The sequence below is a fragment of the Lampris incognitus genome, chromosome 18 (genome assembly GCF_029633865.1).
Source record: "Lampris incognitus isolate fLamInc1 chromosome 18, fLamInc1.hap2, whole genome shotgun sequence".
Taxonomy (NCBI): domain Eukaryota; kingdom Metazoa; phylum Chordata; class Actinopteri; order Lampriformes; family Lampridae; genus Lampris; species Lampris incognitus.
Genome location: NC_079228.1, coordinates 23,728,852 through 23,742,650, shown reverse-complemented (window position 1 = coordinate 23,742,650; position 13,799 = coordinate 23,728,852). Strand labels below are relative to the sequence as shown.

Genomic DNA, 13,799 nt, shown 5'->3' with positions numbered 1-13,799 from the left:
CACCAGACAAAATGCTCTATGAATAACGGTAAAGAAACAAAACGGTTACAATGTTTTGGCTAATAAATAAAGCCATAAATAAGCTATTATTCAGAGCACTTAAGCGAGTAGTGTGTACAGATTCAGAGAAGTTGGTTTGCTTCATGGAGTCCCTGGTCATATCCACTTCAAACTAAACTTTAAAAAGCCAAGTTAATTCAGCTGACAAAGGGATGCCAAGTGTTAGATGTGTAAAAATCTTTATTAAAAAAAAGAAAGAAACTGAGGAGAGTGTAAGCACTTTCTCTGTAGTCTGTTCCAAGAGAAGAGGATCCTGCATTAACCTCTCTCTTTAAAATCTCTTTCAAATAAGAAGGAATAACAACCTTGAGCTGTCTTTGCCTTTCATTGAGGCAGGACATCCTCATCTTTTTGAATCAGTTCTTTGGGAATGTCGGCACAGAGGCCATGAGGCACAGTTGTGTGGGTGCAGTGATCACCACATTGGGGGGAGGGGGTCATATAGGGCCTTATTTGGAGGGACATAGATTGAAAGAAAGAGCACAGGGCGGCGTCTACATCTTGGGGTCCTCACACAGAACACACCCAGGCTTCAGGTCTGCCTGTTTCTCCATCTGAATGGTAACTGAGTGGAAGTTGTATGAGGAGAAACAGGTTTGCGTCATCTCTCTGAGGACTGTCTGGGCATCCACCGACTCGTCTGTTAGGGGACAGAGAGGCAAAGGACATGACTAACAGCAATGCATGATGGGCAACCTACATGTTTTATGTAAAAATGCAGCTAAAACAACAACAACAGGAATGGCACAATGTGCATCTGCATACATATGCACCAACATACTACTACTAGTAGTAGTAGTGCACTAAGAGTGCACTGGCTTGTGCATCCTCAGTGGCTGGGTTACATATGCACCAAGATGCACATACAAATAAGGTCTACACACATGCAAAGAACAGCTTGGAGAAGACACTGAGTATTTGGTTTGTTTTCAATGCCTCTCTTTGCCGTCTGTCTGTCCCGTTACAGTACGTCTCGTATAATTCATTATATTTTGTATTTGTAACAAATAAATAACGCTTTGCAAATAGTTAAAAAAAGCATCTTTAAGTATGAAGAGTTTATAACTGGAGAGATGAAGAAATCAGATGATAAGAGTGAGTTTGAGAGATACAAGGCTGAGTTGTTTAGCGCCTCAAATATTTCCCAAGCCCTCACATACACAGTAGGACATTTTGTTAGTATTCAAAAAAGTAAATCTCATGCCAAACTGCAAAATAGTTTTGAAATTTAAGTAACAGTGAGCTATTAATCTGGGCTTAAATTACCTCATTTGAACAAAAAGACTGTTTTAAGATCTCCCAATGTCCTCCAGCTTGGTGTATGTGTATTTTATTGTGCAAAAACCACTGCAAGTTTGGATGTAGAACAAAGAATCATATCTTATGAATATATTAACTTGCAAGTCCAAACTTTATACTGCTATTAATTTCATGTGTGAGTACTGACAATTGAGACCCATCTCATCTCATCTTCATCTCATCATCAGACGCTTCTCTGGGGTCAGATCGGGGTGGCAGCAAGCTAAGTAGGGCACTCCAGATGTCCCTCTCCCTAGCAACACCCTCTAGCTCCTCCTGGGGAATCCCAAGGCGTTCCCAGGCCAGATTAGACATGTAGTGTCCCTCCAGCAAGTTCTGGGTCTACCCCGGAGTCTCGTCCCAGTTGGACATGCCCAGAAAACCTCCACAGGAAGGCACCCAGGAAGCATCCTAATCAGATGCCTAAACCACCTCAGTTGGTTCCTTTCGATACGAAGCTTCAGCGGCTCTACTCCGAGCTCCCTCCGGATGTCCAAGCGCCTCACCCTATCTCTAAGGCTGAGCCCAGACACCCTATGGAGGAAACTAATTTCAGCCGCTTGTATCCGCGATCTCATCCTTTTGGTCACTACCCAAAGCTCATTACCATAAGTGAGAGTTGTAATGAAGATTGACCGGTAAATTGAGAGCTTTGCCTTCCAACTCAGCTCCTTCTTCACCACATGGTCAGGTACAATGTCCGCATTACTGCTGATGCTGCACCAATCCGCCTGTCAATCTCCCGCTCCATCCTACCCTCACTCGTGAACAAGACCCAATTCAAACAAGACAGTTGACCCATGATCACAAATTACATTAAAAAAAGATGTTAAACCATCATATAATATTTATTTTCTTTTTTGTGAATGTTTTGTGACCATTGTGACCACACCTATGGTTAAATGTATGGACAGCAAGCCACAATTTGAATTGGTGAAAATTATGTTTCACTATCCAAAAGAAACCCAGATGCATTTTGAAGTCTTTTTGTTCATTTGTATCCAGGCCTCTTTTGCAGAGGCCATTTCCTTCTCACCTATGGCCACGTGTACAGACAGCACAGCCTGATTCATGGTGAGAGCCCAAATGTGAAGGTTGTGGACCGCTGTCACCCCCTTCACCGCTAGCAGACGTGCCCTCACCTCACTGTACTTCACTCCTGCAGGAGTACCTGGCCAAGAGAGAAACAGAAAGAAAGTGACCGAGTGGCTGGTTATGGAAGTCAAAGAGAGACATGCAGAAGCACAGAGAAAGAGAGAGAGAACACATGGGTGTAAATGCCATGATGCTGGATAGTAAACACCAAGGGGAAGGCTAATATTTGCCAAATGGTTATGACTATACTTCTAAAAAAATGTCAGTTGCAACAAATCTGCATGCACCTTTTCATCATCACACCACATTCTAAGTTACCTCCCAGCATGTATGCACAGTGTTTTCAAACTCTAAAAGTGCAATATCATGCAGATGGGTTTTACCAAAACTAAATTTAGTAGAGGGACATTGTTTTAGAAAGTGTGGGAAAGGAGATACTTGCTTTACCTTCCATCAGGACAATGACTATGTCTCTCATGATGGTGAATGTGGTGCCCAGTACAAATACGGAAAAGAGGAAGGTACAGATGGGGTCAGCTATCTTATACTCTGGCTGCAAGAAACAAATAAGCGGAGCAGGGTTACAGCACCAAATTAAATCTTAAAACGACAGAACATTTACATTGTCGATGAAGATAATCATCATCATTATAGTAAAAAAATATTGATTCATTAATATTGGTCTTGAATTTGATATGGAAGTGCATCTATGTAACTTGTTCTATAAGGATTGATCCTATTTTTACTACACCAAGAATAATTCTCTTTCTAGGTTAAGTTCCTGGACACAGAACTCTGTCGCTATAACACTTTTTGTTATATCGTTGTCCAATAAGTGAACCACACACACACTTGTACTGCTATCTACATTAATTCCCTGGTCTTAACCATCATCACTACATGCCTGACCTTAACCAAATCCTAACCGTAACCCTAAACCTAGTCCTAACCCTAAAATAGATACTTAAAGTAGGGGGGGCTGGCTAAAATGTCCTCACTTTGACAAGTAAAAGTGAAAATTGGTCCTCAGATAGAATTACATGAACACACACACAGGTTATTATAGCCTTTAGTCTTTGAGAAACAAAGGAAGTATTTGGCTAATATGCAGGACACTTGTTGCACAATTCTTTGGCAGTAGGTATAAAGCAGCTGGTGGTTTTAGTATTTCTGAAAAGACAGGGCAATGGCACAGTAATACTGATGGCCTAGGGAGAAGATGCCCACCACATGGGGATCACAAGGATTCCTCTGACAGACTGCAGGAACCAAAAAAACCCAAAATGTAGCCAAAGGAGAGCCCATCAGGAATGTCTCTCTCTCTTAAGAGAAAGGGCGAAAGGATGCGCTGTTGCTTTTCCCCCATCGGCACTGAGAGGCTCTGAGTGCTCCCAACACAGAGGGCTGAAAGTTCAAACTACTGTAAGCATGTTTTTGATAGCCTCATATTATGAGCCGCAGCCGACCAGACCGACCAAAAGCGTCTTTTTTTTTTTGGTGCTGCTAGTTAACAGAAATAAATAAAAAGTGTCCGGCAGATATAAGGGATGAGATTGGGACATCCTTTCTCGGTTCTCAAGTTGTATGTCATAAAGGTCCTAGTCACGCAGCCGAGTCCTGATGACGTGAGATAAACCAATCCAAGTCAAGTCACAGGTCGGAACAAATCAAAACCGTTTTCGAATACATACGAGTCCATTTGGTGGAAAGGTTGTAAAAATACAAGTAAAACAAGAAGTCCATGTCATAACAACCCGGCTGTCAAACAACTAAAAGAACTCTTAAAAAAAAAAGAAGATTTTTGAGCTACTTCAAAAATGAAGACCGAGACTAGACTACATTGAAGTGATAGTCTTTATTTTCTAGATTTGTGCCAGAAATGTCCTTTGTATTCAACACCTGCTTTCTCTTTTTTCCTTTCTTTCTTTCACCTTTTTTTTTTGCTCACTTCATCCTGGATTTAATTTTCACTCCCTAAATTAAAGAGGTACTAAAAACGTGTTTTTTGAGCTGTAAACTGAATGATATGACCGTACGGCGATGAAACACATCAATGCTGGAGTTAATATTCACATTTCTTACCAAATTCATAAAAATCAACATTTCACGGGTTGAAAATGGCCCAACACGTCATCTACTGTTTTAAATCAGCCTTGAACCATGCAACTAGTAATGAAATTAAAAAAAATAAAAATAAAAATAGAATGTTAACGCCCTCTAATCAGAGGTGGGTGACCCACCTCAAAGCGCACTCATTTTCAAATATATGCTGATCGAGACATCATTCACAGGAGTTAACGCACTAACCTTGAACCTTTATTACATTTTCTCAATTTACAGTTAGTTATATTATTTCATTATTTTCAATTTTGGTGCAGTGGTTCGGACTTGTGCTTTTGACAGCTGTAGAAGCACGACTGGACACCTGGGTTGGTCAGGCTTGGCTCACGCCGCGGCTGGAGGAGCAGTCGCCCCGTCGCCCACCTGTCTCCGCCGCCGAGAAAGCCATTGCCCGTCTTCGCGGGGCCCCCTTCTGTTTGCAACACATCCGCGTCAGTGTCTTCACGGGGTGGTGATTGACACCGTACCGGAAGGTGGGCTGGTGGAGGGGACAGGGTACAGTGGTGTGTGGCAGTGAGCCAGCGACTCGCACCGGGCACTCGTCGCAGATCTCCCCAGCTACTCCTGCCCATGCTCCTACCTCACACATCCACCCCCCCCACCCCCTTACCCACTTTTTAACATTTTCCAAAATTGTGCAGGGGGTGGAGTTAGGCTCAGACCTGGGGGAGAAGTTACACTTTAAAACTTCCATGTTGACCTCTGACCTTAAAGAAGATGATGATGGCGCTGACCAGCACGCTTACACTCTGAAGCAAGTCTCCCACCACATGGACGAAAGCCGCCCGTACACTGGCGTTCGCCTGGTTGACCCTCCCTGAAAAAAAAAGACGGCGCTGTAATTTCCTGAGACTGTACTCTGTAAATGTAATTATATTGTTCATGTAGAAAAAGACAAGAGTTAGCAAACGACTACATTCTTTAACATCTTTTGTGTCTTTCCACAAGCTCAAATGACTTTTCATCATATGTTTAAATGGAGAGTCAGAAGCAGATGAGTGCATCTGTACAAAGTTTACATTTCAACCTTTCAAGCTCAAGAGGAATTATTTGGAAAGACGGCGATCATCTAAAAGTTACAATCCTGAAGATTGTCGTTTCGGTTTAAATTACTGGTATCTATGAGGAAGTGTGGTCATTGCAACAGTGTTGGAATAATCCAAATCCAAGAAACCCAAAGGCTATGAAACACCAAATGAAATGAGTCGAACCAGCACCTTCTCATCTGCCAAACCAAAAAGAAAAAAAAATCACGTTTTAACCCTGGGTATTAGGTACTGATGTAGTACTATCTGTTATTAAAGGTATTTTTTGAAGCTTGTTCTGCCATATCTGCGTGCTTCTATTTAAAGACATGGGACCGCCATACTTCTTCCTCTGCGTTAGGCCGTAATGCTGAAGGCATAAAAAGCTAAGCAATGCACCACTCTTCCCAAGGAAAATCCTACCCAACAGCAACCACTGAAACGAGTAACTACAAAAGCGTTCAGGATTTATACATTCCTGCATTTGCTATTCCATTAAACACAAAGCAGTAGAAAGTATCAAAATGGGGGTAGCTGTATGCATGTAAACCTTCAGGAGGTTAGGCTTTTGAATTCAGACTGTATCAAAACTAAGACAACTTTGTACGGATCCAGTGATCTGGACCTCTTGATCCCTTATACTGTACCATGAGCCGTTCCTTTTTGCTCCACATCTACATCATCGTAGTCACCGTTGGAGTGGGTGAGGTCTGGCGTTGGGGGGTTTCCCTGGCCCTCCTTGTGATTATGGCTGTGCCCATGTGAACCGAGGCCCCCGTGGCTGTGGCCATGGCCGGATTGGTGGAGGGTGAAGGCCATGCTGCTCCAAGAGGAAACATATTGGTTACTTTTACTCACTAGTTGCTTTAATTAATCAGCATTGGTTTCCTCCGCACTTAATGGGATAATCAATCAATCAAAATCAGATCAGAATCACCTGATTGTGATTCAGAATCAGTGATTGATTGATTCAATCAGAATTGGTTGATTGAATCAATCAATTTTATTGAACATATTAAAGAAAACAAAAACAAACAAAATCATCAGCAACATATAAGTGACAAATAAGCAACTCAAATAATACAGATCATGTTCAAAAGGGGTAAGAAGTTGAAAACTTTACTAGTCCTACCTCCTTATACTAAACATGCACTGATAATGGCAAATGAAAGTTCAGTTTACAGCCATCAGTGATATCTATTCTGTGATATCTATTCTCAGTCAACTCAAACAAATCAACCCATTTGGACAAAAAACAAAAAGGTCACCGGTCCATCTCATAACCGTTCAATATTATGTTTTTGTAGAGTCTTTTTAGTTCAGATAATGAACCACGTGTTTTCAGCTAATCACTGCAGTTATTCTACAAACTATCTCCCTTGGTTGTAACACAGTGATGTTTTGCACCCGTCCTCACTGGTGTTTTTTTTTAAAAAAAAAATATATATATATATGCAGGTTCCTCTCCAAGTGTGTTTACTTTCTCTGCTGGAACAACTCTTGGATACTTGTTGATATTAATTGTTGATATTACTCTGCACATAATTTGAATAGTTTTAAAATCAACCAAATCTTTAGATATGTTGATTCTCTGTAAGTGGTTTTATTTACAATTTGTATAGCTCTTTTTTGGAGGTTGAAGATTGGATCTGTGTTTGTTTGGTATGTATTCCCCCACACTTCCACACAGTAGGTAATGTATGGGAGAATGAAGGAACAGTACAATGAATTTAGGGAAGCTTGATTTAGTAGATCTGACTTTGTTCAGTATTGCAATTGATTTGAATATTTAAGCTTTAATATAATATACATATGTTGGGCTTTCAACTTAATTTGTTGTCTATGCGAGAAATTTAATTTCAGATACTTTTTCGATTTCTACGTCATTTCCATGAGTTTCTTGTCTGAGTTGGTAGATCGATTCCCAAAGACTATAAGTTTTGCTTTGCTTAAATTCAGTGTTAGTTTATTTGCATCAAACCAACTCTTCATCCTGCTCAATTCCTTTTCCACTGTATCCACGAATTGTTCCAAGTTGTCTCCACAGCAGAGTAAATTTGAATCATCTGTGAATATAATGTTTCAGGGTTTTTGACACTTCATATATATTGTTTATGTACAATATGAAAATCAACAGTACCAACATTGAGCCCTGGGGCACCCCACATCTAACCTTCAGTAATTGTGATTTGAAGTTTAGTATTTCGACATATTGGTACCTATTCTGTAGGTAACTGGATAACCAGGATCGTGCTATCCCTCTGATACCATATAGTTGTAATTTTTCTTTTATTAGTAACTCATGATCTACAGTGTCAAATACTTTTTTTTTAGTCCAGAAACACCCCTACTGCATATTATTTGTTTTCTATTGCCTTTGTGATTTCTTCTACAAATTCAATCAGTGCAAATGAAGTTGTCCTATTTGCTCTCAAACCATATTGTTGTTCATACAGTACATTATTTTTTGTGATAAAATCATCTAATCTTGTATAAAATATATTTTTGCAGTATTTTAGAGAACTGTGGAAGCAGAGAAACAGGTCTGTAGTTTGAGAGTACTTGTTTGTCTCTAGTTTCATATATTTCTATGACTTTAGCTATTTTCATTTTTCTTTGGACTACACAGATTTGTAGAGACTGGTTACAGATATGTGTCAGGGGTTTTGCTATACATTCAAGAATATTTTTAACTGTAGACATGTCAGTACCATTCCAGTCTGTGGACTTCTTGCTCTTGAGGTTTTTAGTGTCAATAATTTCTTTTTTGTCAGTCCCTCTTATAAATATGGGTTTTTACCTTAATAAGAGTGGGATATTAATTACATTAATCATGAAAAATATCTTATCAAGCAATATATTTTGGCATTGATATTGCAGTGTATGCATGTGCAATAGTCACATTGCAAAGGATGTCATGGGCTCATTGGCGACTTTATGTAAAACCTTTGTACTGCTTGATAGAAAATTAAGACCAGCAAGGTTATTTAAAAAATAAGTTCGTAACGTAAGAGGATAGTATTTCTGCAATAAAATGTTAAATTATTTCGTCATGTTAATTCCCATGAATAATATTGCAGTTATAAGTGTAATTGTCAACTGGGTAACAGTGATATAAAGCCTCCTGTAATCTCCTGAATCCTTTTTAGACATCACCCTTCTTTCATTGATTCGCAGACGAGCTCTATTCTACCGATTTGCATCATAAATATTGAGTTATCGTGGACTTGCTTGGATTGATGGTTCAAGTTTTAACAGAACGGTGTTGTACTGAGTCAGTCAGAGTATTGGAAAACTGCCTTATTTCCTTCTCTAAAATCACCCTGATCATTCATAGGGGGATAAAATCTTTCCAAACAGAACGACTGAATGTTAAAAGCTGCATAAATCTGGTGAAAACATGCAACTCCTGTTTTTTCACTGTATCGTTCAGCCCGACAATATTTCATCATACATTACCCCAAGTTGCCATTTTTCAAAGATAATTAAGTTCTGCAGAAAGGCTTTCCAATTCCAAGTTAGAAATGCTCTTCAGTCCCCTCACACCTTGTTCCAACCTTGGACCAGTGAAGTTAATGTTTTAAAAGTTGGGTTTGTTTGATTTACTTACATGATATTGGCCAACACTGCACAACTGGAGGTAATGAGCATGACAGTGCCCTCGATGGTGTAATCGTCACTGATGATGCGCTCCACCGCCAGATAAACCAACACACCCGTCACCAGCCAGATGGTGAACACAGACAGCAATGCACCCAGGATCTCTATACACGTGAAAAGACAGAGACCAAGGCAGACAGAAAGACAGAAAGATAGATAGATAATCTTTTTAATTTTTTTAAATTTTGATATACTTTATTAATCCCTGTGGGGAAATTCTTCTCTGCATTTAACCCATCCTAGCTGTGTAGCTAGTAGCAGTGGGCAGCTGCAGCACCTGTGGACCAACTCCAGTTCTTCTTTCCATTGCCTTTGGTCAGGGGCACAGACAGGAGTATTAACCCTAACATGCATGTCTTTTTGATGGTGGGAGGAAACCTAAGCACCTGGAGAAAACCCACTGCAGGCACAAGGAGAACATGCAAACTCCATACAGAGGACAACCTGGAATGACCCCCAAGGTTGGACAACCCCAAGGTTCAAACCCCGGACCTTCTTGCTGTGAGGCGACAGCGCTAACCACTGGGCCACCATGCCACCAATAGAAGATGGGGGGGGGGGCTTTTTGGTGAAAAAAATTGGAATGCCATTATGACGGCAAGGACTAAAACACCAACATAAAAAAGGTTGACATCAAGGTCAAAAGGGACTGGCTCAAATCTCTCTTGTTGCAGATTTGTCTACCAACAACCACATGGTTGACACATCATCAAACAAGATGCTGGGGTGTCCGGGTAGCATAGCAGTCTATTCCGTTGTCTACCAACATGGGGATCGCCAGTTTGAACCCCAAGTTGCTTGCAGCTTGGTCGGGCGTCCCTACAGACACAATTGACCATGTCTAAGGGTGGGAAGCCAGATGTGGGTATGTGCCCTGGTTGCTGCACTAGCACCTCCTTTGGTTGGTCGGGGCACCAGTTCAGGGGGGAGGGGGAACTGGAGGGATTAACATGATCCTCCCACGCGCTACGTCCCACTGGCGAAACTCCTCACTGTCAGCTGAAAAGAAACGGCTGGAGACTCCACATGTATCAGAGGAGGCATGTGGTAGTCTGCACCCCTCCTTGGATCAGCAGAGGGAGTGGAGCAGCGACTGTGACAGCTCAGAAAATAGGGTAATTGGCCAAGTACAATTGGGGAGAGAAAGGGGTGTGAAAAAAAAAACAAGTTGCTGAACCTGTCTCATTCGTTTTAAGTCACTACAAATTAATGCTGGGCAGAAATTCATTATCATCATTAATTGTCTTTCAGTGGTATCGGGACGAAAAACTAATATTGTCATATCATGACACAATCACGTCACCTAAAATAAGACTCCATTTCCTAAAATTTCTCTCAAAGTGACGTCTGGTATATTTGGGGGTGTATTATTTGAAACCCAAATTTTGGTTTGATTTTATACTTTACACTACCAAACAGTTCAATGTAATTTTTTTTTTTTGAGATACTTTATTGATCCCTGTGGGGAAATTATGCTCTGCATTTAAGCCATTTTTTTTCGTATTGCCCAGCACTGCTACCAGAAAAAAAAAGGGCAAGGAAACAAGTCCAAATTCAGGCCGAAATGTTCGTCATTTCCTCCTCCTCTTGGCTATAACTCCACCGCCCCCAGAACAAGACAGGATAAAGAAGACATTAAGAAAAATTTGGAGTGCAGGCTTCCCATCTTTGAGATAAAAGAAAGCTCCAAAAAGAAACCCTGACAGAAGCAAGGCCTCACCTGCGCGGTGCCAGCCATAGCTGAGTTTGTGCGTAGCGGGTCTGGAGGAGAGCCACAGGGAACACAGGCTGATGATGAAACTGGTCAAGTCCACCAGCAGGTGGGCCGCATCTGTCATCACAGCCAGGCTGCCTGCAAAGTACCCACCTACAGGAAGAGGAAGCAGGGGTGTGTGTGAGAAAGAGAGAGAAAGAGAGAGAGAAAGGATGGAGGGACAAAACAAGCCAAAGAGAGGTGAGGAGATGGAGAGATGTGAGGGCTTTACAGTTTTTGATTTATGGTGAAGGTCAATGTAAATTGGATGAACTTGCACAAATTAATGAAGGAACCCAGAGACGAAGTATCTGCAGTACCCACTCTTTGGGTATAGGTGAGATAAGGTCCATCACATTCATGTGATTACAGTCATCTTGTTGTGAAAAATAGACCGTTCACCCCCGAAGTGTTTCATCATGTTACATAAGAGTTTCACTCAGAAAAGAGAGAAGTAAAGACTTACTGGTGCAACAGACAAGCAGAGACACAGGCAGATGGGCACAGAGAGAGAGAGACAGACACACACACACACACACACACACACACACACACACACACACACACACACACACACATACAGAAACACAGAGAGACAGACAGACAGACAAACACAGCGAGAATGAGACTCACCTAAGATCTCCCCAACCATGAAAATCAAGCAGATGACGGAGACCACATACAGACGCTTCCTGGCCACTTTCTTCTCTCGCTCGCGGTCTTCCTGCGCATGGCTGTTATCGTGACAGTGCTTGACATCCCCACTGCTGTCTATTCGCAGTGCCTCTCGGTCTGGTGAGCTGCAATATCCATCACAAACCACAATAAATGCGATAAGGAGGAAGTAAGATGCACAACAAGCTGTGTCTGCAGCGGTTTCAACAATTTCATGACACTTATGTCCGTGTCTAATTTACAAAATCAATTTCTCCTAGCAATACTTCAACCTAAAACTAGAAACCCCAGAATAAAGAATACCAGTCGTCTCTGCTGACACGGAATGGGAGGCTGGTTTTGTGGGTTTATGTTTGAACTTTTTACAACCAAGTAATGATTTTGACATTGTCAAATAAACTGGTGTTGGATATGGACAAAAACAAACTGTACATGGGAAAAGGTTCATTCATGTGTACTGGATACCAAGCAGCACACTTGCAGGCTTTCAGTGGATCACCTGGAATGGTTACGGGACGTCTCAGAGAATCGTAATATAGTTAATCCAGCTTTCAGTTTTCAGGTAATCCTCAGAATGAAAATCGCGCGAATGACTCAGTCCACTGTGTCAAAGCAGGTTGTTTTATCCAGGCCACAGGTGTGACCATAAAACATAACGGGTAGGGACTGTCGCTGTCGCAACTATGCTTGGAGGTTTGTAAATCAGTGTAAAACCGCTGACCTCTGGATCTCACACAGCCGTCAGGTGCACTTTTACAACTTTATATCTCACACAACTAAGTTTCTCTCGGTGCACACGCACACACGCACGCACACACACACACACAGCCCCGGGCGCGCGCAAGAGAATAAAACCAAACCCAGTTGGTGGCCTACCCACTTCACTGTGCGCTCCAATTTTGCGCACTGCTAATCCTATGAAGACCCAGACCCGTGTGTAAAGCAATGAACGTGAGCAAAGGCATTGCCCTGAACAAAGAAAAAAAAAGTCATACAAAATTAAAGAAATAATGAAATAAAATACATCATCAACGCCTATCATTATTCACATATCGAAATGAACCGGGGGGGGGGGGAAACGACCAAAAAAATCACGCGGTGCTCTGAAGTAGTCTAATTCAAATGTAGGACATGCAGCGTGTGACAACGGTGCGCTCATTATACACAACAAGCGAGTACCCGAAAACCAAACGAGGCTACTTTACCTCCCCATGGTGATGGTATACATGTTCCCGGTTTCCGTCACCAGGTGCACTCTTTCTGGATCCTTCTTTCCGAACATGACCCAACCGCAGCAGACAACCTAATTGGAAATTTTAACAGAAGAAAATAACCCCGACAGATGAAACGGATTAAATCTAGTAGTAGCTGGGGTTAAAAAAAAGTCACCCGGATAAGATTCTGCTGTGGCAACTGTTTATGTTGAACCACTTCGTGTTTTTCCTCTCTCTCTCTCTCTCTCTCTCTCTATTTCTCAAGTTTCCCGAAAACCTGATTATCACCGGCCGCTGATCAGCCTCAACAAACCAGCCAAGGGTCCAAACAGTCTTGAGTATTTTAACGAAGCCTTGTGACTATTGTTTTAGCACCGTGTGCAAACCCCGAGGCCGCTTGCAGCACCTTCTGATGCTGTCAATTCTCCGAGAGAGTTGAAGGCAGCGGCACGGGAACGTTATTGAGTAGATTAAAACTAATTTGGAGAGCAACTGAGACCAGTGCTGTCGACAGGTGGACTGAAACGGGGGGTCTTGCATGCTTGGACTGAAACTTCAAACTGTAAAGGTACTCACTCTCTTTTTTCGTTTTTCTTTTTTTTTAGTTTCTAAACGCGTCCGCGCCGTAGGAGTCATTAGAAGCGATGCTCATTCTGAACACCGAGGCTTTCTTTTTTTTTGCAGGTAAGACTGGCAAAGACATTTATGGGGACTTTCTGCTTGAGAGATGTTCTCAACCGGGTCAACGTTCGTCTCGGGGTCCTCCGGGCTATCGTGTCGTATTGAAATTATACCGCAAGGTGGCGATAGACGATCATCCTCGATTGATGGAAGAAGAGAGCCAAATCATGTAGTACATGGGATTCTCCACAAGGAGTCATCAGAACCATTGTCTTT

At 41.8% G+C, this 13,799-nt stretch overlaps 1 protein-coding gene across 1 annotated transcript; it reads right to left on the bottom strand.

Moving 5' to 3' along the window:
- Positions 1-554: 554 nt before the first annotated feature.
- On the bottom strand, positions 555-12,970 carry slc30a8 (solute carrier family 30 member 8). Its single transcript, XM_056298680.1, has 9 exons — positions 12,894-12,970; positions 11,647-11,813; positions 10,981-11,127; positions 9,211-9,364; positions 6,248-6,420; positions 5,283-5,392; positions 2,902-3,007; positions 2,396-2,530; positions 555-700 (listed from the first exon to the last, which is right to left on the bottom strand). Exons 1-9 carry the CDS (start codon positions 12,968-12,970, stop codon positions 555-557), a joined length of 1,215 nt encoding a protein of 404 aa, XP_056154655.1.
- Positions 12,971-13,799: the final 829 nt, after the last annotated feature.